This window comes from Xylocopa sonorina, chromosome 11 (assembly GCF_050948175.1).
Source record: "Xylocopa sonorina isolate GNS202 chromosome 11, iyXylSono1_principal, whole genome shotgun sequence".
NCBI classification, from domain to species: Eukaryota; Metazoa; Arthropoda; class Insecta; order Hymenoptera; family Apidae; genus Xylocopa; species Xylocopa sonorina.
The window spans coordinates 6,668,744-6,694,601 of NC_135203.1; the positions used below are offsets into that span (position 1 = coordinate 6,668,744).

At 49.1% G+C, this 25,858-nt stretch overlaps 1 protein-coding gene across 1 annotated transcript in view; it reads left to right on the forward strand.

The window, feature by feature from the left end:
• The window catches only part of LOC143428794 (uncharacterized), a 174,718-nt gene that overhangs the window by 96,404 nt on the left and 52,456 nt on the right, over positions 1-25,858 (forward strand). The window contains exons 5-6 of the mRNA XM_076903927.1: positions 5,573-5,685; positions 15,001-15,166. Of these exons, the coding sequence (XP_076760042.1) occupies positions 5,573-5,685; positions 15,001-15,166 (279 nt within the window). The remainder of the gene's footprint in view (positions 1-5,572; positions 5,686-15,000; positions 15,167-25,858) is intronic.

Genomic DNA, 25,858 nt, shown 5'->3' on the forward strand with positions numbered 1-25,858 from the left:
ACTGCCTTTCGATCAGAGGCTTTTACTTTTTCCCGACGCCAGCCGACTGTCGAAGTATTTTGTAATCCCAGAAAATGGTGTATACCGAAAGGAAACAGATTTCACCCTCGAACGCACCCTTTATGCACGTCTGAGCCCGATATTCTTGTTTCTGCTCGTGCGCGTCGAGATTTCTCGGGGGTTTAACGCGGCGAGCGAGCCCTCCGAACCGAAACGGAAAATATCGCGAACGCGTCATTGGCGATTTTCTGTTTCTCACGCCCTCCGCCATCGGAAACGACAACACCCGCGAACCGTTCTGGAATTCACAAACGCGCAAACGTTTTTCCATTCGACGTACACACGCGTCGTTGTTACGATTTTCTCGGACTTATTCCCGGTTAACTGCGGACACGAATTTTTAATGATGGATAAATTGAATCTGGGTCGTTTCAATCCAGATATAAATCGCCCGTGCAGTCGATCTGTAAATGGTTTAGCGACGTTAACGTGTCTGGAAATATCAAGATTAAATACTCGGATTCTACAAAAATATTAATGGAGATCAATTAAAACGCGATCTGAAACGTATCGACTTAAATAATCATCGCAACCCAATTCCCGGGTGAACCTTCCAATGAAAATCGGGGATATCTTCTTGAGACCGTCACCGATCCAATATACATTCAGTTATTCTAAGAACGTTCGTTAAATTAAAAACATCCTCGTTCCATTTACACGTACACGTAGCCATCCGCGGAAATAAATAATAATCGCATCAATCGCAGTAACTGGAAGCGCTGAAATTAACCAACAGATCCGTCGCTCGGTCGACTTTCTCGATTAAAAACGAGTCGACCGACGGATCGGACGGAGTCAACGGACGGGCGGAAAATTAACCGTGTCGGAATGGGGCGAACGACGGCGATAAAATATTCGTTGTATCGAGCGGGTGTTCGACATTAACGTCCCCCTCCTCGAAATTTATAAAGCTCCGCGTTCTCTAAGCTGGCCGCATAAATAATGCATGCTCGCAGCCGGGGCGGGCCGCGGAAGGGGTTGAAAAAGGCAGAGGAGAGGCGGCTTACCGCCGGCAGACAGCTTAACGCCCGGTTGTCCCCGATCCTTTTTTGCCCGCCGCCGTCCGTTTAATCCGCGCGAAATTTTCGCAAGAAATCCGGCCGCTGATATTCCACGGGACTCGATCCGCGAGCGGGCCTCGTCTCCATGCAAATAACGCAATTAAGAGATCCGAATATGGCCGAGATAGCGTTCTTCCGTCCGCAAACAGCCAACCTTTTCTTCCGGTCCCCTTCCCACGTTCCTTCCGCCAGCCCTCACCTGTCTCCTCGACGGCGATTTGCATGGAGAGAGTCGACTTCTGTCGGAGTAGCGACGTTTTTACCCCGCGCCGCCCCTTCTGCTTTTTCTTCCGCCATTGTTTTCATTGGACAATGAAACCCCGTATCGGTTCGGCTCGCGGGGGATGGAAACCAGCGCGAGAGAGAACCTCTGTTTTTCTCGCGAATAATTAGAGTGGAAGATTGAAAGATCGAAGGCGAAACGAGTGGACGCTTCTTGCGCTCTGCGATTGTGTATCAGTTTTATGGAATCGTCGAGATTTCTATCGTTCAATCATCGCGCGGAACGTTCCAACGAAATTTAAACCACGTCTTAAATGGTATCGTTTCGAGGAGAGGCAGACAGCGCGTCTTTAACAGCAGATCGTCGAACGTGCCGAGGGGATGAAGTCGGATACCCCTTTAATCGCGTACGAACAGATCGAAGCTCGCGTGAAGAACGGGAGAGTCTGTTTCGGGAGGGGCGAGCTGATTTTCGGAGGGGCAAGAACGTGAGAGGAATTCGAATGCCTCCGCTCGAAAGAAAGAAGTTCGTTACTGTAACGAACGCCCGCAAACAATTCCCCCGCGGGTCCACGACTGTTCTTAATTTCCTCTCGAGGACCGCACGCGGATCGACTCGCCGCCAGGGATCCGTGAATCGGTGTCGTTCCGCCTTTCCACTTGCTGCCTTCTAATCCACGCAAACTGGAATCCAATCTTGGCTGGTCCGAATCCGCATTGGTCTATCTACATAAATTTCTCAAATCTCACGCGTTCGCTTTACATATATATTTACTCGCGCAAGAAGTGCGCTTCAGGGGGTTGCAATCTTGAGAGACGGGACAATTTCTCGGCTCACCCATTACACTCGCGTTCATCGTCTGAAAAAAGAGCAACATCGATCCATTGAGAAGGGACGAATGATTTGCCGTAACGTCGTTGCCTCCTCTCCAGCACGAAGAAAAGGTTATTCACCGTCTAGGAGCGCGAAGTTAAGAGGCCAAGCCCGCCCCTTTGTCAGCCCTTTCGATGTTAACAAGAGGGCCTTCAGCTTCCTACCGCCGCGACAGCTTCGACAGATTTTCGTGCACGCCGATCGATTCCAGCTCTCGCGACTCCCTCTCGACCCCGCCTCCCGCCCTTTGCCCTCGCGAAAGACCTTTTGTGGCCTGGGATCGCGAGGCGAGGGCTCGCCGTCGTAAATAGCCCCGGTTTTCCCATTTCGAGATGGATTGATGAAAAGTTTCAAGGTCCGATAAAACGTCGATACGAGAACGAGACGCGGTCGCGAGTAAAGTCGAACGAGAGTTTCGAAGAGGGCGGCTCGTAAATCACGAGGAAGGCGCGCCGTTTCGTGGCCACGGCGTGCAACGACATATTGTTCTCGAACAACAGTGGTTTGCGATAAATCAAACGGGCCCATAAGCATAACCGGAAACGGACGAAATCGTGGGGGGAGGGTAGAAACGCGGGAAAACTTTGAAACCCGAAGGGTAGCGAGGAGAGTGATCGACGGCTAATCAAATGCCACGGTTGACGAAGAGCAGAACGAAGGAGGATTTATTGTAAGTAAACAGAATTACGAGTTACGAGTAACCTCTGGCCTAGGCTGCTGTGACGTTCACCCAACTAGAGCTAACCTGACCTAACTAAATAATTCAATTAGAAGCACCGGAGACGGGGCCACCCTAGGTCTAACGGGCCACCAGCTACACGCTCGTTTTGTCTTACCCGTCTACGTGGCCGGGTACAACTTTCTTCCACCGTCGATTCCTTATCGCTAAATTGTCTGCGGGCTTTCGTTAACGAGAAACTCAAATGGACGCGGTCTGTTCTGATGAAGAGGAATTTTATTTGAAAACGTAGATCATCCTTGATCCATCCGTGAATCATTTCTTCCGTCCATCAGTAAAAACATTTTACTAAAAAAAAAATCGAAAAGTACGTAATTAGACCTTCATACAGTGAACGGTACCCTAATCGCGATCGTGTCGGCAATATCAATTCTATGAACCAACTCGAAGGATAAAAGTGACACATCGCCTCATCAATGTCGCTCGATAGAAGTCATGATTAATCGACTGGTAGACGGGCGCAATAAGGGCAGAGGTCGTCAGTCCATGACCCAGTAATTCTCTGCGCACAGCCTAATATCTCTCAGGTGTCATCATTAACGGCGCGCGTAATTCGACGAGTTATTAGCATCTAGTCCAATGACTCGCGTATTATCAGTAGCCGTAGCCAAGGCCCAAGAGTACCAAGACGTCGGTTACAGAGGACCAGGGTTAGTTGGTATCGCGTTCCACGCCCTCGAGATAACCAGTTTCTACCGCTAAATCCCTGAGGTCGCCGGTGTCGAGTCTCAAGGCACAGGAGTCATCAGCGTGTCGCCAATATTGCCTCGCGGAGAAGCCTTCCTCGCAGCACCCCCTCGACGTATCGTTCGCCGTTTTAACGTTTCACACGCCACCCACCAGCCCTGCCTCGCATTTATTGTACCGCTTCGGTAAACATCGAATTTTATCGCACACCGTCGCGTAGACTCTGTATTTACGAACGCGCGCCACGTTTTATAGAGCCTCCCTCCGCGTGTGTCTGAAATAATAGGATTACTTTGCGTCGAGAGATTCGCCGGGGCGACGCGTATTTTCTGAACAATAACGCATTATCTCGCGCGAGACGACAAATTGTTAACTTTAATTAACAGTCGACGCAAACAATCGAAACGCGATATTTGCGCTACGCGTGTTGTATTAACTCCTCGACTCTGCTGTCGTTTACAGATTTACAATAACACGGTTGATTCATGGTATTTGCATTCCTAATAAACGCGCGATGAATTTATAATCCTTTCGGTTGCGAACGCGTCCACGCGAATGTTGCTCGTTCGAAACTGTGCTCACCGATGTGCGAAGCGAAGAGTGTTACTCGTAGTCGCGAGGATTACAGTTAAAAAAGGATCTCGATATTTGTATTCCTAGCGGATACGGAATCGACTTATCGAAGAAGTACGTAACTTTGAAACCGCTTCGAAACGCGCTGCGAAACAGCTTCGGAAATATTGATTTAATTAAAAACGAGAAAACGTTCCTATCTCGTCTCGAGAAGTTTAGAAGCGCAAGGCCATTCTGCTGCAGATAAGTTTTTATGTAGGACACGAGTCTCGTCGAGGAAGTTTCGCTCTTTCTCGAGTGTACGTCCAGATATCGATTCCTCGACCATCGAACGGGGAGGACTTGGACGTGCCCGCTTTCTAAACAGCTATCCGACACGACGAACGATCTGGGATCAACGCTCGACCAATCTCGAGGAAACATCACGGCTTGGCCTCGCTTTTTCCCCTGACAGCGCGATTCCTCTGACGGCCAGCGTGCATGTCGAAGCAGCCTGCATGTCGTCGTCAGTCGAACTTCTCGCGTGTACAAGCATCATCGCCAGAAAGTTTCGAACGTCTCGAAACGGTCTCGATACTCTCTTTCACGGCGCCACTCGTTGTTTCTGCGTAACAACACATCCGTGCACTCTGTTAGTTTCAAGTCACGTTGCAACGCGTGCATCGTTTCGATCCTGTTCCTCTTATGGGAAACCAATCTATTTCCGTTGTAACGTTACAACGGTTCGTTTCTGCTCGAGCGATGTCTGACGTGGAAAGAATGTTGCCCGAATGGTTCCAAGAATCAGTGTTTACATTTGTAAGTCGATGGTGTAGGTTAGTTGTGGTCCGTCAGTTGCGCTGATGCGTTCGAGCAGGAAGGTTGTCGGACGAGTATCGCGGACAGGCGTTTCATCGAGCAAGTAGTAAGAACACGCGTTCGGTTGAGACGCGGGGCACTCTTTTTTAATTTCAACTTTCTCGCGGATCTTTTGCTCGCTACTTTTTCGCTCGTTTGCATCTTTCATACCCCCGTGAATTCCGGCACTCTGTGCATTATCTACCGCGCTGCGATGGAAATTCAAGGTCCAGGAAGAAGCATGCCGCTCGTTTATAACCGGCGCCCACGGAAATTGATAAAAAATTGTGCGGTTCCTCCGCGGGCACTCGCCTTCTGCATCATTTACGAAGGATTCGTAAATTTCCCGGGCGCATGGCGTGCGGATCGGCCGTAAATATCGCGCACTAACGCGGGTCACGCAATAACCCGGGCCATAATATGTATCACCGGCTCCTTTTATTGTTTCAACGCGTAAAACTCCGGCCACGCGAGAAGCGCGAACCAGACTGAGCCTGTGTGTCCATGTTTGTTTTTCAGGATAAACGAGAACACCACGAGATCCCAATTTCTGGCGTACTTCAGTTTCTCGTCCAAGGCGAGCGTGTCCGTTGGCTGGCCAGTAAAAGGCGGATATCCGGTGAACAACACGGGTAAGCGAGCTTTTTTCCACTGCGTTCGTATCGCTGTTTAAATTGTTCTCTGGCGATTTACATCCCCTAACCGTCCTATTTTCCTTCGTTACGACCATTTCTACACGCGCCTGCGTACGCGTGGAATAAAACACTTTTAAAACAGACATTTTTCACAATACTTTCGTCGAGTATCGAAATTATAAACGCACGTAGAACGATCTCGACGAAAGATCTACATTTATTACTTGCAACTCGTAACAAATTTGAATGGTAGCTGATGAAATGAAGACTTTAACCTGTAGATCTACCCTAATCGATGTTATCTTTAAAACGATGCTTCGATTTAACGAAAGACCCGCGAACGTTCGCGTTGAACTCCGTGGTAACTTAATTTCCTAGCTGCAGCGCTAATCGCGGCTCGAACAGGGGATTGCAATTTCTCAGGACGGCCCGCAAAGCCGCGGCGCCAGGTTTTGGCGTTCTAATCAGCAGCGTAAACTCCCGCCGCGAAATCATAAGTCAATCAAGATAACCGTAGCGATCGAACAACACGTCGAAATTACAGCGTTACGTAAACCTCGCCCCCGCGAGCGACATCGTACCCAACGACAGAGTGGTACGGCCACGTCGAGCTGTCCTGCCAGATCAAACATTGATCAGGAGAATTCAGCTTCGTTACCGATACTACTTTACCGCGCAGCAGGATATTATGCGATCGTATCATTAGCGAGTTCATTTTCGCCGGTGATAGGCCGAAAGCTGCGGTTCGCGTCGAGCAGCATCGATTTTCGAGCTGGTTCCTAGCGGAATCCCGCGTATCGAGATTAATGGATCGACCTACGGTAACCGTGTCGACGGGAGACAGAAGATAATAAACTCCAGCTGAATCGATTCGAGAGCGTGGGGGAAGAAAGATTCGAAAGTCATCGCGAGAGATCCTGGAATTTCAAGAGTTCTCGTCGAGGGAGGAGAAGAAAAACTAGAACGGAGAAATTGCAAAACGCAACGAACCGTCGCGAGCGATCGTCCTGAAAAAACACGCCATCTTCTTAGCCGGGAAGAGCTGCGCAGCCTGGGAACGTCTCGTCGATCATCCGCGAAATTCTGACCGCGGAGAGGAGAAGACGAAGGCAAGAAGGGGGCGGTTTCCGTGCCGTGGCGACCGCGGCAGGGTGTTCTTTCCACGAGCGAAATCCGGCGAGAAAATGTGAGGAAGCCTCAGCTTTCGAGGGCCCTCGTCGTGCCCGTGGAACGTTTGCACTCGACGTTAATTCTGGAACGGTCGAGGGAACGGTTGTAGACGGCGGTCCGTTTAAGGGTGGAGCGATAGGTGGGACGAAGGCGGAAACGATAGGGGACGGGGTGGACGAACGAATTTCCTTGCGCAAACAGAGAAGAGGCGTAATTTCTGCCTAGTTAGAACGAAAATTATGCGAGCTTAAGTGCCGGACAGTCCGGGCTTAACCGAATAAGGGCGCAGTTCTGGGCTCGAGTAGAATTTAGACGGTCCGAGGTAAAGCGTTAACGGCGCGAACTCATCGGCTAGCGATCGCCGTTGGAACTTCTGTAATTTCCCATTACGCTCGGTGCCCTCGCGACATCGACACTGGAAAGATCGTGTTCTCCGCTTGAAAACCACTGGTACGAGTTTATGGCGTTTCTCTATAAGACGCACTCGATTTCGTTGATCAAGTTGATTTGGTAGCTACAAATTGGAAAGAAATACGCGCCATGGGTGGATGAAGATCGTTCGAGAAGATCGTTTAGTCGCTACGTCGATATGGAGAAGTGAAAACGTGTTAATGGCTTTAACGTGTGTCGCTGGCAATTAATTCGCAGTTACCAACTGGAAATATCGTCGAATTATCGGATGGCAATGATTAGTAAACGGCTGCGGCACGACTGAATCGACGACGTCGATTGGAACGAGGGCGAACCCGAAGGGGCGAAACGTTGCGATCGTGATTTCAACTTCCAGTCGAGAGTATCTGGCTGCGAGCGCTTAAACAAGATAATGGTAATAAGAAAGACGAAGTTCGAATAAGTACCATAGTTTGGCGAACAGATCTCGAGTGTGTCGACTGGTTACCTAATGTCTATACAGACGAGAACGATTTTTAGCCAGAAATTTGTGTTTGATCGGTTTGAAACGCGAGAAAAAAAAAAGAAAAATGGTAAATTAATTCGTCCACGATCGAGCGGAATTTTTTAATCACAGGAATCCAGTGCTTTTATTTTCGACTCGTCGACAAGTGAAATATGAATAGCAGGCTGAGGTGGGGGAGGTGGAACGTTTCTATTTAATTCTCCAACCGGGGGTATCATCCATCGGGATATCGATGGGAACGAAATTACACGTTCCAAATTGGGAAACGGGCCGATATTTTGGGAACGTACTGCCGTGTGAATGACTCTAATTGGATAATGTTTCCCGGTGTGTAGCACTCTGGGCATTAACGTAAATTCCGTAGCCACGGCGGTTCGCATTTGTAGCGGCAGTATAATAACGGAATTGCTCGTTACGACAATTTTGTTTAGAACGCTGCCTTATCTCAACGACGCGGTTGTTTAATGCGCTACCTAACCCCTGCGGTACTTAACGAAAGTTGGCGAAGTAAATCCCAGACTCGAGCTTCTGAATCGTTAAGGTCGAACGCGACCACAGATTCGAACGATTAATTAAACAGTCGATCGCCAATGCTTCTGCTTCGTTGTCTTGTTCGAGAAGCAATTGTTGATCGACGAACAGGATGTCGTCAGAATTGAGAAAAATCGGGAGTACCCGTTCGATGGATCGAGTCGTTGCGTCGATAGGTCCACGCGCTCGATGGCGTGCCAATTATCTCTCCGTATTGTATTCGACATACGTATTACTTACACGCGCATCGCGCCGCGTTGCGGGAACAATGAATAATTTATGGAGACCGAAATTGAGCCTTACAGCAGCGGCGCGAACCTGCTCTCGATCGATATACCCGGCAGATTATTAACAACGCGTCGAATTGAACCTCTCCCCTGGTGCACGAAATAGAAATGATGAAATCCACGGCGGGCTCGCGAACGTTTGACGCGGCAGACACGTGAAGAGGGGGGTGGGGGCGAAAAAAAAGGAAGAAACGAAAGAAAAAATGAGGGACGAGGGAAAAAAGGAACGTAGGAAGAATATACACGTAGTTGGACGTCGAAACGAGCGGCATTGCGACTTCACGGTTACACGGGTGCCACATTTTTACGACGCAGCCGTTCGCTCTTTTTTTTTTTTTACACTGCTTCCTATTTCCTGCGAACGACGTGACGAATGCGTGTCCATTTTGCGGAGCCACAGCGTTCGACACAGTCCAGAAAGACACAGTGGATGATTCCGTGGAAACTTCATTTCAAGGAAGCTTAGCGTCAAGCAGTATTTAAATAAATGAGACAGACGAAGATTTTATTTTTCGAGAATGCGACGTGGGCGAATTAAATAAGATTCCGTGGTCGAGCAGCAACGACAAGTCGCGCGAGCGTTCCTTTATTCGAGACCTCTACGCGACTCACCCTCTCTCGGGTATAGAAATTCGATTTCAACCGTTCAACGCGACCGCCAAATAAAAACCTTCCACCTCCAGCTCCCGATACAAGCATCGCGAAGAGGGCAACGATAATTTCCTCTCCCTCTCTCGATCTCTCTCTCTCTCTCTCTCGAGTAAAAAGCGTCGCCCCAGTGCAACCTCCCTCGATATCTCGTAGCAACGAGAAGAAGAAAACTGGCTATTGATAAAAGCGAAGCTCGAACCGGCCGCGTATTATTCATACACGTGAGAGGGTTGTAGGTGTGCGTAGTCGAGCCATTCCGTGGGCCACGGCGTGGTACGTTTCCAAGGGACGGATTTAAGGTTTCCTTTACAGGGGAGCATTGGACGCGCTCGCCTCGGGAGACGGTTGTATCGATACGTAGACTGGAAACGCGACGGAATGGAAGAGAAGTGGCGGAGTGGAGCGGTCGTTTCAACCGTGGTGGCCCGTGGTCGCAATAAGAAAGGTGGAGGGCGGTAAAAGCGTCGGTCCTAGGTGAAAGCGTCGTCCCCTGCGCCCTTCGCCACAGGGTGACGCCGGTCGTATAACGAGAGAAGACGACAACGATTCTCGATTATCCCTGGGAGAAAGCCCAGGCCCTTCCATATGCGCGAGACGTACGATTCCACGGAGAAGGGCGACGTGACTCCACTCCCCTTCGACTCCTCTTCTTCGTTTTCCTCTTTTTTCGCCGCAGCCGTTGGTTAGCCTGGCTTTATTGAGGTTTCGCGTCCCGGAACGGAAGGGAACGACGGATGACAGAGGGTGGGAGGCGAGGCGGAGGAAGTCTGCGAGAATGAAGGAAAGGAGCGAACGGAAATGTCGCTGCCGCTTGACAAACAGATCAATCGTTCGGGTTTTTCTCGCCTCTGCGACGTATAAATCCGGTTTTTGCCCACCGCCATCCCTACTTTGTCTTCTCGTCCCGCGCGCGCGCGCGCCTTTCGATTTAATCCACGGAGATTCCGTTCTCCACCCTGTGGGAATCACTGAGAATCGCGCAAAGGCAGTTTCTTCTCTTTCTTAGGAGGTTTGGAAACAGTGCGACGCTGCGAGGGATGCTTCAACTGCGCTCGTATGAGCAGCGCGGTAGTACGAGTAAACGATACGAGTCAGGCAACCGAGGCACGAGTGAGAGATCATTTGGTAAATCAGAATGTTTTCGGAAGGGCTGTCGCATCGAGGAAGAGATATCCGGAGGATACGTGCCAGGGTTGGGTAACCGAGCAGAGAGAAAAACGAACCGTCGACCGATTGACAAACAGATCAATCGTCGGCTTTTATGTATGCGATCCTCTCGCCTGGCGATTTGTCTGTGCGCGATCTCGCAAGCGCGATGGATACGTTCGAACGAGATGCTCGAAGCTTTCGTGACCCACAACGGAGATACGAGATGAAGAGAAAGAGACTTTTCGAACCCTCTGGTAGATTCTTTTAATCGTCGATTATGAAGAGACGAGATGAAATAATGATTGGTTTAAATTGGTTATTCGAATGTGTACGAGGTAGACGTTCTTAGAATTTTTACTCGAACCTGTTTAATAGCCAATGTATGGACGGAAAATGAAACGGAGAGAAGAAAGTGAGGTGAATAAAAATTGTATGAATTGGTATCGAAGGGGGAAGTTTGCGAGAGCGATGTTGAGGTAACGTAAGTCATCCTTCAAGGAATAGTATATGGGAAAGTAGTATGGTTTATTGCTTTCTTAAGCGGCCCATAACTTCATCTCAGGAACATTTTGCAGCTATCACATTCACGGTGCTTCTTCCAGAGGCTCGCTGGGAATATATTTCTCTCGCAACGCGCCAGTCTTCGACAGGTTGCTGCATAAATGCCTCTTCTCCCTTCCATCCTCGTTCCGCCGCACTTAAGAGGTTGTCACGTCGTGACATTTGTCAGATTTCATCTCCGTCTCCACTCCGTCGGTCTAAACAGAAACGCTCCTGGCGAAGCATCGGAAAAAAATGAAATATTTACGATTTTTTAATCGACCACTCGCGAATTGTAATAATCGTGTACAGGCGAAGAGAATCAATTAATTTGTAAACTCGAATTGTTCACGGTAGAAACGAGAGTCGAATCAGTTCCAAACGACCGGATTCCTCGCGTTTTTCAACGCATCGACGGGCAAATGGACGCTCGCGCGCGGATGTTTAAAAAACGGAAACACCGTGCACGTTGAAAAAGAGATTGTTGCCCCGGCATGCAGTAATTTTCATCAAACGTTATTAGATAAAGCGACGTTGAATATTGATGAGCGCACGGCCCGCGGAGTTTGTGTTTCGGTAAATACGACGCGTCATCAAAAATCAAACTTCGCATACGAATCCCTTTGCCACCGAGCTGTTTGCGCGCCGATAAATCGCTAACTACGAAGGGGCGGTCGATGGAGAACGGGAAAAATCGCGAAATGTGCACGCGCGCAGCCGATTCGACGTACAGAAAATTTACGCTTTGTCTTTTCGGTGACGTGACAAACGCTGGGAAGGTATGCGAAATCAAAACCGTTTCCCTTGCTACGAGCGATATAGCTACTGGTTACAGAGGGCACGAATGCGGGCGGAAACGGTCGAATCGGGAACAAACCGCGCCAGGCGACGAGCAACAAAGTAAATTGACTTCATTCAATTATACTGATGTGTTTGTGGCCAGGCAACGTAACTATCTTTTTTACCTCCGTTATTGTTAGTTTTTTTTAGCGTGGCATCCCCCTGAATTTTCGCGCTGAAATTTATCGAAGGGAGCGACGAATAATTTGAATCTGAGCATTTCCATTTATACTGGCACTGAAAAATATTCTTTCATCGCGATATTCTTTGTACAAAATTTCAATGCTCGTAAGTGGAATATTGCGTGAAAAACGATTTGTACTGGGAATTAGTAATGAGTATTAAATCCAGTAGTAAAGGTAAATGTGATGTCAGACACGAATTAAGTGAATGTTAAATTATTCAGCTGGAAGAGCATTAATATACGATTTAAAAATTCTCACCGCAAAAAAACAATGTAGGAAAGCATATTTAAAGCACTCTTTGCATGGGTTTGACTCTTTAATCTTCTTCTCTGCGGTAGAATTTCCAACTGTTCCCTACGAAATAAAAGAATTATTCGTTTGGCTTCTTCGAACCGTTGATTAAAATGTGTGCTTCAAAGAAGCGCGCGATATTTCCCTAATCCAATATGTACGATAAATGAAAATATTCTAAAATCTTTCTGTGTATAATTTTCGAAGGCGAGAGTGAAATCGATGCAAAAATTGTACGAACGCATGGAACGATAGCGCTTTATTTAATTCGAGCTCTGGTGTAAAAGATAGCGAACAAGGTCCTCCTCGCATTCGCGCATTCCATTACGTGCCTCGGTTAAAAAAAGGGAGCACGTTCGACGATGTAAAAAACGAGAAAAATGAAATCCATTTGACCAAATCGCGCGTACTCGTCCCGAAGCTAAACAAATTGAATCGACAAATTAATCGAGCTCCGGGAGTATTCGAAATTTCCGACCATCGTCGACGCGTTCAACGATTTTCGGTACCGGTGCACGTTCGCGCGCGCGTGAGCAAAGACAAACGCGGAAACTCCATTTAATTATGACGACGTGTTCAGCCAGGAACAAGAGGAAGAGGAGGAGAGAGAGAGAGAGAAAAAAAAAAAGAAGAGGAGAACGACAAACCGGACGGAACGGAAAAAGATAAAGGGCGACGGCGGGAGAAGAAAAGAGGAGAGGAAGGAACGGAATTAAACGCCTTTGGACGCGAACAATTAGGTGGGGGAAAAACGAGCGAGTAGAATCCAACGCAGGAAGCCGAAAGGGTGGGCTCGAGCGTGAAAAAAATATGCTAAAGGACAGGAAAGGGGAAAAAGGAGCACCGCGGACGCGTATGGCATTATATAAATTCAGAGAGGCCGCGGGCGCCATGGGCTGGACGCGTCCCATCTCTAATGGGCCCACCCATTATGACAATTGCATCCCCTGGATATATAAAACTAAACGCAAAACATGGAACGGAGAGGACGGACAACGAACCGTGACAACGATATACCGTCGTCCCCCAGCGTCGCGCAGGAAGAAAAAGGCGCCGAAAATGCCGCGGCACCGGCTGCTCCGTCGCAGGGAATATCGTTTCGCGTCTCGCAGATTCTAATTCGACCAGACGAGCATTCCTACGAAATCCATGAAATATTCCTGCTTCGAGTCCCGATATCTTACTATCTTTTAAACAACTTTGTCGAACAAATACGATATCATTGTCGCGTTTCTATCTAGCGAGGTGAATTGGATTCAAATTTTATGCCATTACGCGAGGCTAATTATTGTAGATAAACTAACGCTAGATCGAATCTATTCAGCTTCGGATCTGATTACAGAGCTAATTACAAATCACTTTATCTCATTTGCATAATGGTGATGTTAACAAGGGATTATCAACGGCCATTAATAGTAACGTTCGCTGAACTTGGTACACGCGCGCGATTGATCCGTAACATCGCGTGTTTTAATGCGGACGAAGGAAAGAAACGCCCTCCGCGTGGAGAACTAGTCTGGTTCCTGTTTTGACTGCGCTCAGTTTGCGCAGCAGATTAGCAACACTCGCGTCTCCCTCCGGCGCTTTGCATTCGGGAAAAAAAGAGAAGACGCAGCTGGGCGCGGATTCGTAAATATCGCACTACGTCTAGTTACACGGTTTGCTCGTTAGATAATATTTACTCTAGCGTCCCGACCATGCGCCTCTTCTCTGGCAGGTTGCATGCTCGAGTAAAGTAACTCTTAAATTTGCTCCTGGTTATGTCACCCCGTGTTCCCTGGCGTCGCAGTTTGACTTAATCCTCGCGTTTACCTACGAACGGAGCAAATAATTGCGATGGAGACCACGTTTCGCCGACGTGACGCTGGATCCCAACGACGCCGCGGACATTGAATGATAATTAAAATTTAGCGACGCAGTTCAAATGGGATTCGATAGAACTGGTATCAGTTTCGCGTTAGCAAAATTAGCGCCGGGGACTTAAATTCGCGTTCATAAAGTCTGGCGAATAATTCACGTAATTTCCTGCAGTCGAACGAACGCGCGCGAGTGTATGGGAAACAGTCGGAACGAAATGGACGGTACCGTGGGTTTGGAACTTTTTCGCCGCCGTATCACGGTCAGTTTGTAATATCGCGATTCACGGGCTCCGCGATCGAGCGTCGTTTTTCATGCGCGGCTCCTCGTTTTTTCTCAATCATCGTGCCGCACTTGAACTATCGATGGGCGTCCAACTGCGCCAGCCCCGCTCCATAACTTTCCCGTAATGTCCGCGCGCCGCGCGAGCCACCGAGGCGGCGCGATTAAATCGCGAGCTGATATTGGCATACGGGGAAATTTACAGCGAATACCCCGCGACGTTTCGAGCCGTGTACCGCGGATTTTAATTGAATGTCTGGCCCATCACGACCGGCTCCTTTTTATCGCGCCACCCCCGCCTCGAAATTTTCGCCGCGACGCGACTGTTTCCCCCGCGAATGGTCCGCGAGAATTAAAAAGGGGGATGCGTTTGACGAGTAGAAATTCGTGGACGTAAATAAAAAAAAAAAAATGGAAAAAATTGAACGACCGCGCGCAATTGTGATACGAAAAAGCGAGACCATATTTGACTCTGAAGTCAGAGAGAGAGGGAGAGAGAGAGAGAGAGAGACGTTCGTTTGATAATAAAAAGAATGAATGAATAAAAAACGTAGCGGAAATGCTGTTCTTATTTCACGCGAAGTTGGCACGTACGTTTTTCTCTATGTTTCAGAGTGCGACTGGGTTTACGAGGACACCGACTGCCACGACGGATGCGTGTTAGCCAGCCCCGGATATCCTGGCCTATATCCCCCGAACATCCGGTGTCTCTACTTAATTACTTCCGACCCACGAATGTCCATCGCGATTAACTTCACCGCTGTGCTTCTCCCTTACAAGTGAGTACGCCATTTCAACATATTTCATTAGCTTTTTCTCGTTCGCTCGATTATTCCACGGTCTTCTCCAAACGAGCCGCGAATTAAAAAGTTGAAGCAATTAACGATTTTTACGCAACGAGAGATATAACCTCTCGCCCCCTGCTGGTAGAGATAAATGAAGTAAGCCAGTAACGAGGGGTGGATTCTCAGGAATTCCAACGTACACCAGACTAAAGTAACCACGGGTGGGCGTGATAATTCCTGCAAATAGCATTTCCAGCCGCGCGACAGCGACTTGTGGCGTTCGACACGTTCGCAAATATTTAAATAACAACCACGCGCTCGCGAGGATACGGAAGCGTCGCGCGGCGCGTGAAAACGGTATATTTTAATGCAGCGCGGTGGCGAGGAACGCGGACGAAACCAATTTCGAACGTATATAAGTGGGGAAACAGTCGCTGGCAGCCGTGGCTGGGATCGAAAGTGTTCCGCGAGGGTACGGGAGCGTGGAAACGTCGCGAGTCAATACGCGTTTCACGGCTCGCGGGGGTGGCCACCCTTTGTGAAGGGTCTCGACGACGCGGGCTTGGATAATGCGTCTCGTTTCGTCGCATTGTCGACGAGCTGCAGCGGAAGGTTTCTCGCCAGTGCCTGAATCATCCACCTCCACCCTCGAGGTGGAAGGAACGCGCGAGAACTCCTGTTATTCCGTGTATCGAGTTACTTTCACCCCCTCGAGCCGGACCGCCTTTCTTGTCTTCCACTCGAACGGTTTTCGAGCGAGACACCCGTTTACTTTGCGCCACCGCTTCTGATATCGACGATATTTCTTGGTACAAGTGTTAGCAGGGTTTATCTGGAAGGTAAATAATTTTTTACCAACTTTTCCTTCGCTTTGTTATCTATAGGAAGGTACAAGTATTTCAGCCCCCTTGTTGAACTTTCACATCCGCAGCGTTTAAACTCCCCCGTCGTGGAAGGGTTAGAACAGCGAGCAAGCAGACCTGCAAAGTGTACTCGACGCTTTCAAACATCATTTCAATTATACGACAAAGTTTCGCCACCATCGGATCGCTTTCCGTTTCACTCAATGGCACCGCAAGCTCCTCGCCGTCCAATCGCGAAACGAGAAAGGAACATGCACACCCCCTTTCCCGCGACATGCATCAGCGTCGCTTCGTAACTAGTCGCGTGCCTACTCTTAATTAGTTCTCTATTTGATTACACGTTGAATATGTATAAAGCATCGTTTCCCGACCCTTGTGCCGTCGCTCGCTTTCAAACTTCGACAATTCACGACGAGAGGTGATTCGTGTCCGTCGACCACGCGTGTCTCCGCGCGCGGAAATCATTTCGATCTCACGAAACGAGAGGTTTTCTTTTTCATCGATTCACGATCTACGAAAAGTGTCGCGTGGACGACATCGAGTTTCGATGGACGCGAAGACGATGCTCGTTTAGGGGTGGTTGTTTAGGGCGTTAAACGAACAAGCTCCGGGAACGAGCGACTCGACAAAGGGCGGCCCGTAATTTCTGCGAGCCGAAAGCTCGCGGATTGAGGAGAAAGCGGTGAAACGGGGTGGAAAAGAGGGCGGGAGGGGTGGAATAATCACTGCGCGAGCGAGGCACGCGGTGCTCTTTCGCGTTCTTCATTGCTGGCGACTAGTTTTTTACGGCGCCGGCTGCTCGAAAGCACTTCCATACGAGGGGCAGACGTCAAAAGTACACCGAGCACTTCCCCCTTCTTTGAAACGCGAACGCGCGTCCCGCCTTTCTGTTCCCGCGGCCCCTTTCACTTTCTTCAGCGTCGCGCCATTCCTCCTCGCGACGGACAAAGCTATTGGGAGCCGGCCTGCAATCCATCCGAAACTTTGCCAGGCTATTTTTTAAACCGGGTAAAGAGGAGGACAGCCGTCGCTTTAATCGAGACGGCTCTTTCTCTGCCTCTGCGTCGGTTGGGAACCAAAATGGCTACAGGTGCCTCTAAATTAATCATGATCGTACTCGATGTCAAATTCATTTATTTTGGGTAAGAAAGAAAGACAGTTTAATTAATCCATTAATTGTAATGGAAACGTGACGCGTTTTAGAATGAAAATTGTTCTTCTTGGAATGGATAGAAAAAGTAATTGAACGTAAATTCTGCCACGTTTTCACTATAAACATAGTCTCGTTCGCGAAGCGTGCACTAGAAAACGCGCATCCTTCGAGCACTTTGCGCTTCAGTCGAAGAACGCTTCCCATCGCGTAATTCCTTACGTTTCCCTCTAATTAAAATTGAAACTGATCCCTTCGACCCCGCGAGGGATCAAAGGAACGTCCGCAACGCGTGGCGTCTGATCATTCTTCGCGTGGGACGCGGCTGAATTCGATCGCGATCCGACTTCAGAGGCGCTGAAAAATTCGCAAAACCGTTCCGCCTCAAACGTATGCGAACCTCGAAGTCAGCTTTCGCTATTTCATCCGCGGAATACCATCTCAGGCTTTGAAACTGAAAGGCGACTGGGAAGAGTCACGTTCTCTTTTTCGAATCGAACATCTTGTCAGCTGAAATTCAGCTGAATTCTTCTTGGATCCCTTCGATATCCCGGGATAATGTTTAAATGATAAAACGCGATGCTTCCGTCTCGATCCGAGAGAAAATTCTCAGATATTCCTCCCGTCTGCAAAAATGCTTCGCAAGATGAGAGCGAAAAAAGCGCGAAAATATTTACGAGACTCTGTTCGACGCTTTCGCATCGCGGTGGTAATAAATTGTCGCGGAATATTCAATCCATTCTGACTTCTAACCAAGACAAACAACGACGCGTGACGAGTCGGAGGAATCCCCAAGCTCGAACCTTATTTCCCTCCGTGCAACGTGATCGAAATTCCAAACAGCTCAGCGCACCCTTCGCCGTTTCATCGGCCACCCCATCGGGCCACCCGACCAGCAGGTGTCACTCCGCGAAAAATAATAATAATTCCTCCGTTTTGCTCTCGAGGGGGAAGGCAATCGTTTCGTCGTTTAACGGGGCGGCAAAAATGCGACGCAAAACCAGAACGAAACTTTCGATCCGCCGGTAGCCATGATTGTCTTAAACTTTCCCGCAATAACCGGACGCGGCGTGGCAACTTTTTTTTCCGTTCCCCACGGCATGCTAATTCGTGATGAATTCGAGTGAAACGTCGCTGGGAATGGAAAAAAACGTACGGGCTGCCAGGTCTCGCGGCAGTTTCAAACGACGATTAATCGTATACGGCCGCGTTCGTGGAAATTTCCAACTGATTCGTAGGCAATATACGTCGTCCCGTGGAAATTCTACCGAAAATCGGCAATTTTTTTGAAACTTTGCAGAACGATTCGAAACTGTCGGAGCTGGCGAATTGGAAACGGGGCATGATTGATTTTTCAAACGTGGAAAATGAAAATACCTGGTTCTCGTGTTAAGAGGTCGCTCCGCCACGCTTCTTCCGCGATGTTCCAACAATTTCCATAACGATGCGTTAAACACTCGTTCGAACGTGGATAACAAGCATCGAGTACACGAATCAGCTTCATTACCACGAGCATGATAATTACAAAATTAAGAAGATCTCGATAATAGCGTCAGAAAATATGCTCGACTAATTGCAAAAGTTGCAGCGTCCATTAACCCTCGCGAAAATAATATACACTAATAACGTTAATTACTCAGTGACACGTTCTCGCAAGGAGAACCCTGGTTTTGCGCCAGACAGCGGCATTATGCACCCGTGCAAAGACAAAACTGGGCTAATGGCTGTCATCGATCGACTAACTTTCATTGAGAAAGACTAACTCACACTTTTTGACCCCGCGTATTCACAGTTCACGAGGGTGGCTACTTACAACTTGATTCGCCAAACCCGAGAAGCGCCTTGACTCGAACGATGCGTGGCGAAGAATAAGCCAAACCTCGACTCGAAAGTAATAACTTCTCGCGTGTTATCGTTGCCACGAACAGCTGTCTGACAGATCCGCGTAGGAAACGAAATAACCGAATTGCTCGATGAGACTGAACAAGATCGCCGATTGAACAAACCTAATTTCCTCGCAATTTCGCACGCGACCTAATTCACCGCCTTAATCCCGCTCCAAAGCGGAGAGGAGCAATCCTCGCGGCAAATGGATCCGGGCGCGTGGTTCCGCAACAAAGAGAGGACAATATGTTCCTCGCGTTGCAGCCATTTGAATTCCCTTTACCCCCGTCTCGGCGCCGGAATGTAAAGCGGCGTCCGGATAACGGCCGGGTAACTTGCTCGAACACCTCGTAGGGATCAGCCTTAAAGGATTTAACGTGGCCCCCGACGTACGAGCCGCCACGGACCCCGTCTCCTCCTTTCGATTCATTATTCAACCCTTACTTTCGCCCGCGCCGTTTGAAAGACGCTGATCGCCCGCCGCGCCACCCTCGATGCGTGCCTCGAAACGGCCAGCCGCAGCCCTCAGCCATGCAAACGTCCAAATTATTCCTGGCTACACCGCGAGAACATCGAGGCAGCGATTTTTTCCCTGCGAACTCGCCATCCCCTTTTTCGCCTCGCTCGCCTGGCTCGCACACGCGGCTTCCTTTACTCGCGCCACCCTCTCTCTTCTTCCTCCCTGTGGTTTCTTCTTCGGTTCGCTGCACACTTTCCACCCGCTCTGGAATCTACACGCAGCCATCGGTTCAGCGCATTTTTCGACCTCTGTCTAACGAGAAACATGAGATTTCTGAGACTGGTTGGAGGAGCGTAAAGTTGTTGGGAGGGGTGTTGAGGTCGAAGTGATCGTGCGAGACTGGAACTTGTTCGATCTATTCGAATCCAGAGACAATCTCGTCTGTTATTAAGGCTCTCGATTTCACGAACTTTCCTCGAGCATCGTCACTGATTCATCGAAGCCCCCTAAAAATTCCAAATGAAATAATCTGCCGATATGAAAATTAACACAGAGTGGAAAAACCAACGAGCGCACTGAAAGCTAAGAGGAGACAATGGAACGAGTCATTAAGAGTCAGCCATTCAGCCGGCAGAATCGAAGGTGCACAGTGAACGATGGCGGGGGTGCAAAATAATGGCGCGGCGAGGGTCGTCCTTAGCGATTCTCGCCGGCTGGAATTTAATAAGAGCTGCATAAAGTTAGAGCGGATTCCCGTTTATTCGAGGCGGCTTCCCGCTCGTACCACGTGTGCGTGCACGTACACCCTTGTCGCCCAGCGTGCTCGACGCGAAACGAAGGGAACAGGCGGTAGAAGAGCCCAAAAGCTTTTGTGCTTCCATCCTGAGTCACCTGGCAGCGAGACCGTGGCTCTGCCGCTATTGGCTGTCGGTATACTATATCGTCGACGGTCCAGCAGCTTTTCTTCTCACGGAAACTACGCTCGCGTACCCTTCCCGACGTCCAGGCCACGGCAACAGTTTCCTCTGCGAATTTATCGCCTCGATTCGGCCAGTTTTCCGCGGAGCACGACGAGAGACGTTTCGTAGTTACGGGACACTCTCGACCGCGCTCGAAGGACGGATTTAAATCCAAGTGATTTTTAAAGTAATCGCCCGGATAACGAATCTCGATTAAAGTTGCACATTTTTAATTAATTTTCGCCCGCCGGCACGTTCAAGATGGGAACACTCGGGACATACCGTTTTTCTTGTTAAAATAACTGGGTCAGGTTGTTTTTTTTTTTTTTATCAGCGTAAAGTTGAAATCTCCTCGTTTTCACTTTATCATTAAGGAAACTGGGTCGCTTTATATTTTGCCATTAAAAAGGCAAGTCTCCTTAAGTTTCCCGGCGGAATTATATTATTTAATCCCCCCCACACACCCTCTGGCGCTGCATAAAAACACCGAGGGGCGAGTAAAAAATAATCGCGCGATACCATTTTCATGAATATTCTATAACGAGATATTACGCGAGTCCTCTAATTATACGGTCACCATGAACAGCCTGTACAAACTGTTATCCTATATCGTGCGAGCGGTATTTCAAACACTCGGGGTCGCGCGTATATTTTAGAGCTAAAGTGAATTAAGACCGCTGTTTAGCATTTCGAAAAAAAAAATTCATGCATAGACCATCAGGGACGGAGGGGACGCGTTCGCGAAAACGAGAAAGCCGACTTTAGGTACAGCGAATTACACGCAGCAGACAAAACTCGAGTTAAGAACGTGAAACGGCGCCTGACAAGGTATCCGGGGCGTTTGTACATACGTGCTCGAGCACATCCGCTGTCCCCGCAGCGGTAATTCACCGGATTACGCGAGAATTTCGGAAACTTTGTGGCAGAGAGCAGAGATAAGCCGTGTCACGGTGAAATCCAGCCAAGATGAAAGGGGATAGAAAAAATGAACTCCGCTCGAGAACTGCGCGATATTAAATCGTAAAGAGGTTCTTATTAAGGGCGAGTAAACAGGTGCAAGGCCAATCCGCGGTCTACGCACGCTGGGACGCACGTCGCGAGTACTTTTAATTAAATATTCCCACGGCTGAAGCGGCGTTTTTACGCGCGGCGCATTCGGTGGGCGTTGAAAAATGTAATAACGCCGGCCGCGACAACCATTCGGAAGGTTTCAGTATGGTGGGTGGAACCGCGTATTTCATCCTCCCCGCGACCAAGAAATTCCGCCTGCGCGTCCCCGTAAAAATGCTAAACCGGCGAATCTGCATACCATTAGCGACGCGTTTTTCGTTTCGCGGCACCGCGCGCGACATTAATTAAATTAGCCAGCCCGCGGTGTTTCGGTAATTAATGATGTGTCGGGAGGATCGAACTGCGCGATGGACACAGGACGAGTCGGGAAAATTGCCCGGCTGAATCGAGTTTCCACGCGGTCGAGCTGCCTTTCGTGGACGCGCGTGAACGTTGTTGGGGACGAGACTTCCGCGTGGACGCTCGTCCGTGCAACGTCGAACCCCTTGCGTCACGATGCACTTTCCCATACTGGGCGTCCTCCGTGACGTACGCTACTTCCACGAGATACAAAGTGGTTCTGCGTTTAACGCTAAGCGCGCCTCGCGTAAAGGGTAGTTTCGTTAGGGAAGAAGAAACAGAGATAAAATTACTTTCACATTTTCCTTCGATAAAAGAAATCACAGCTTTGTTAAGGAACTTTACGTTCAGTGTTTCAAGGGTGGAAGAATCGCTTACAAGTTCTGAAACTACTTTGTACGTTCCAGACCACAGGTTTCGATACTTGTTACACTGTCCCAACGAGGGGAAATTTCGTTCGAAATTGCGATGATAATATTACGAACAGTCGAATCATAATTTGATCAAACGAAACAATTCCAGCGAATACTTCCGGTAGAATGATTCAGCGACCGAAATACGATCGGTCAGTATCACAGTCCGCGGTTAACGGTAGCGTGCAATTAGCTCGCAAAACAAACTTCTTCTACCGTTACCCGGAACGCTGTTCATTAATATCTAACCTGGAACACCATCCCGGGGCAAGCATAATTGTGTTATCCTAACAGCGCGAATCCTTTCGCGGCGTCTCTCTCAATCACCGCGAACGAAACAAACCAAAGCAACGCGCGCTTCGGGCAGCGCAGCCCGGAAGCTCGTTTCTCACGTCCGCGGAAGGTCTCCTGGTCCACGCGAGTTCCACCCACGGCGCTTTGATACGCTGCAATATGTATCGCTCGCGTTACGCGCGCGGCAAAAGAGATTCCGCGTGTTTCCGGAAGGGCAGCTCCCGCAGCGGAAGATAATTGGCTGTAACACTCGTCGCCTCGAGCCATTAACGTGTTGTTCCCGCGGATCCACCGTCCCATTCTTTCCCGCTGAACCGCGACGAGAATTTCGCGAGCCACCCCCGCTGCCCAGACGTTCCACCCCCTCGCGCGCCAGCCAGCGCGAGCCGCGGTTTTAATTTGCGAAATGAATTCTTGATGGCGCGCCGACTCGCGACATCGGTCCCTCGTAAATCGGTCGTCGCCCAGCGAAAACGATGCTCACCCTCGCGCGCCCGCCCCAAACCATCGCCTGCGTTTCATCCCGCTGCCGTGTAAATCGTTTTTCGACGAACGAGCCCGCGCGGACGATTTATCGCGGCTGCTTTTTCCACGTCGAATCCTCGTAGTTGCCGTTCGCCGTTTTTCATCGCGCGTATTAAGGCATCGACGTAACGCGCCCGTGGACGTTTAATCAAGCCGGTGGCTTCGATTCCGTTTCATCAGCGGAGATCGATCGCTGGAGGAATAGCTTCGAAGGGGGATGCTTTTCTCCGACGCTGCGATGCAGCAATTTCACCCCCGCGTTTTATGAAAAGGAATTAGTTGCCAAGTCTGGCGGTGGGTTGTAGTTATTAAAGTTCGCGGGTAGAAACGGGAACGCGAGCGAAAGAACGGTGTAATTAACACTGTTCGTGGACGTATCTCGATCGTCAAAGGCGAATCTGAAAGTTCTGACGGATCTCGCTGCGTGGAACGCGCGAAGCTGACCGTAAAGTAGATTTTTCGTTACGTTACCAGCTGGTCCATATAACATATTGGATTTTAATCTGTTAATTAAATTGATGGTGTATACAGGGTAGCCTCGGTTCTGCTCGAAATGTTTGACTTGAAGCCACGTCTGACTCAACTGGTAGCAAAATGCGGTCGATCTTCGGCGTCCATCGAAGTTGGAGAGTTTGCATTCATTAAGCAGCGCACGATATCGATTACATCGCGCACTGCGAAGCCAGCAGAACCTTCGCACCCCCTTAACGTATTGTTAGATATATATGCATACATACACGAATCAGGTGCGACATAAATGAATATAAAAAACCGACAACCGCACCTCGCTGGTCAACAGCTCGTACTCTCAGTTTCTAGAAACTCTTTGCTGGCTCGCAGACATTTTCTTCCCCCTTTTTAACCTACTGCGCGATGTACTCTCGCCACCTCTCTTTCTCTCTCCTCAGGTCGACGTTCTCGCATTTTCTTTTTTTTTACATCCCTGCTACCGTGTGTCCCACGCGAGCACTCGGTCATATTTTACACATCCAAAGGACCAGAACGCTAAGCAGATGCCCTTTGGCGCGCGAGCGCCTCGCAGCCCCCTCGCTGCGCACCCCATCACCTGGATCGCTGGCAAATAATTCACGGCGCGACAGACATTTTCATTCGCAGAATCGGGTTAACGCCAGCAGCTTCAAAGAGTTGAACGCGTCCAGCGATACATTTTCATGCGCGACGTGACACCGATTCGCGAATAACAATTCTGGAGCGGGTCCAGCTACTTGTCCCATCAACGCATTAATTCCCCCGTCCGGGCATCGATCGGAAGGGTCCGGGTAAAATTGTCCGAGTAAACACGCGGGCGAACGACGGCGCGGATTTTCGGGGCATTTAATTATCGGAATAATTTATTCGCCGTCGGTGGAACACGGTCGCGTGAAAATAAGCTCGTTCGTTATTTCGTTCCACCGCAACAGGGTGTTTGGTAAATTCCGTCGAGCAGGCGCGGACCGTAAAAACCGAAGAAAAATCGCCGGTCATCGGGCGGTCGTTATTTGCCGCGCAAAATTCCTGATACATCGAATATTCCGCCCCAACCGACCCACTGACCAGATTTTTTCCCCCCGTCGAGTGCGAAGCTTCCACTCGCGATATTTATGCGTTTGTTTACCCGGCCCGACGCACAAAGTAAAAACGCGAGTGGGGAGACAGAGCGTTTCCCTATCGCGCGAAACTGCAATAACGTCCGGCAAACGAGCATCATCAAACTTCTCTACCGATGTAATAACAGCCGACAATCTCTGCCGCGGATTTTGCAATAACTTCGAAAGCGCTCGCGTATCCTGCGGGCGTTTCAAAAACTCGTGGCATCCGCCGGATTTCGCTGGCTGCTCGCGTTAAACGTCCCACCCCCGCCGTTTCATTAAATGCTTTATCCAACCGGGAGTTTCGTAATTTCTTTTGAAACTGCGCAGAGCTACGCACTGTGGTGGGAAGCAGCGCGGCCTGGACGGAGAAAATGAATCGGTTCCTTGTTGGAGTCCCGCGTGTAAGGCGCTGAGGAATGCAGGCGAAAAGTGTATGAGCGTTTCAGTGGTGCGACCGTGTATACGCGCGGACGGACACGAGCGGAGAGTCGTAAATGCTTGGACGTTCGTGTTTCTTCGAGTGACAGGCAAAATGATCGTAATAATATGACACAAGAAGATTCATATTCGAAAATAATACTTTATTAATCAAAGTAATACATTCTCGTTATAATATAGGAAAAGATACAGAAAATATCGAGGAGTAATATTTAATATCCTAAAGCGATATTTATATTATTATTCAGTGATAAAAATTTGTACTCCCTTTGTATGTATAGCGTAGCAAATATTCCAAGGCAAATATCCCATTGATAAATCGACACTCCATAAACTGACACCGTTTTATGGACACCTTTAAATCATCCATCGAAGTTTATTAAAAAAAAAAAAAAAACGCAGAAAGAGTGAAGTACGTGTGCGCTCGTGTAGGTGGAAATCGGGCAACTCTCTCTTTCAGAAACATTACGCCCGCGGCAACGGCGTAACTTTCCCATTACGTATCCAACCGCATTTTTCCCGTGCGCGATAAATCAAGTCGAGGCGCCAGTTGAACAAACTGCGGCGATTTTCGCGCGGCCTCGAACTAGCGTTCGAAATTTGGCTGGATAAAAAAAAAAGAAAAAAACGCCCACGCGGCGTGTGAACGCGCGTGCACGCGCGCGCGCGCCCTGCCACGGAGGCGAACAGCGGCGGAG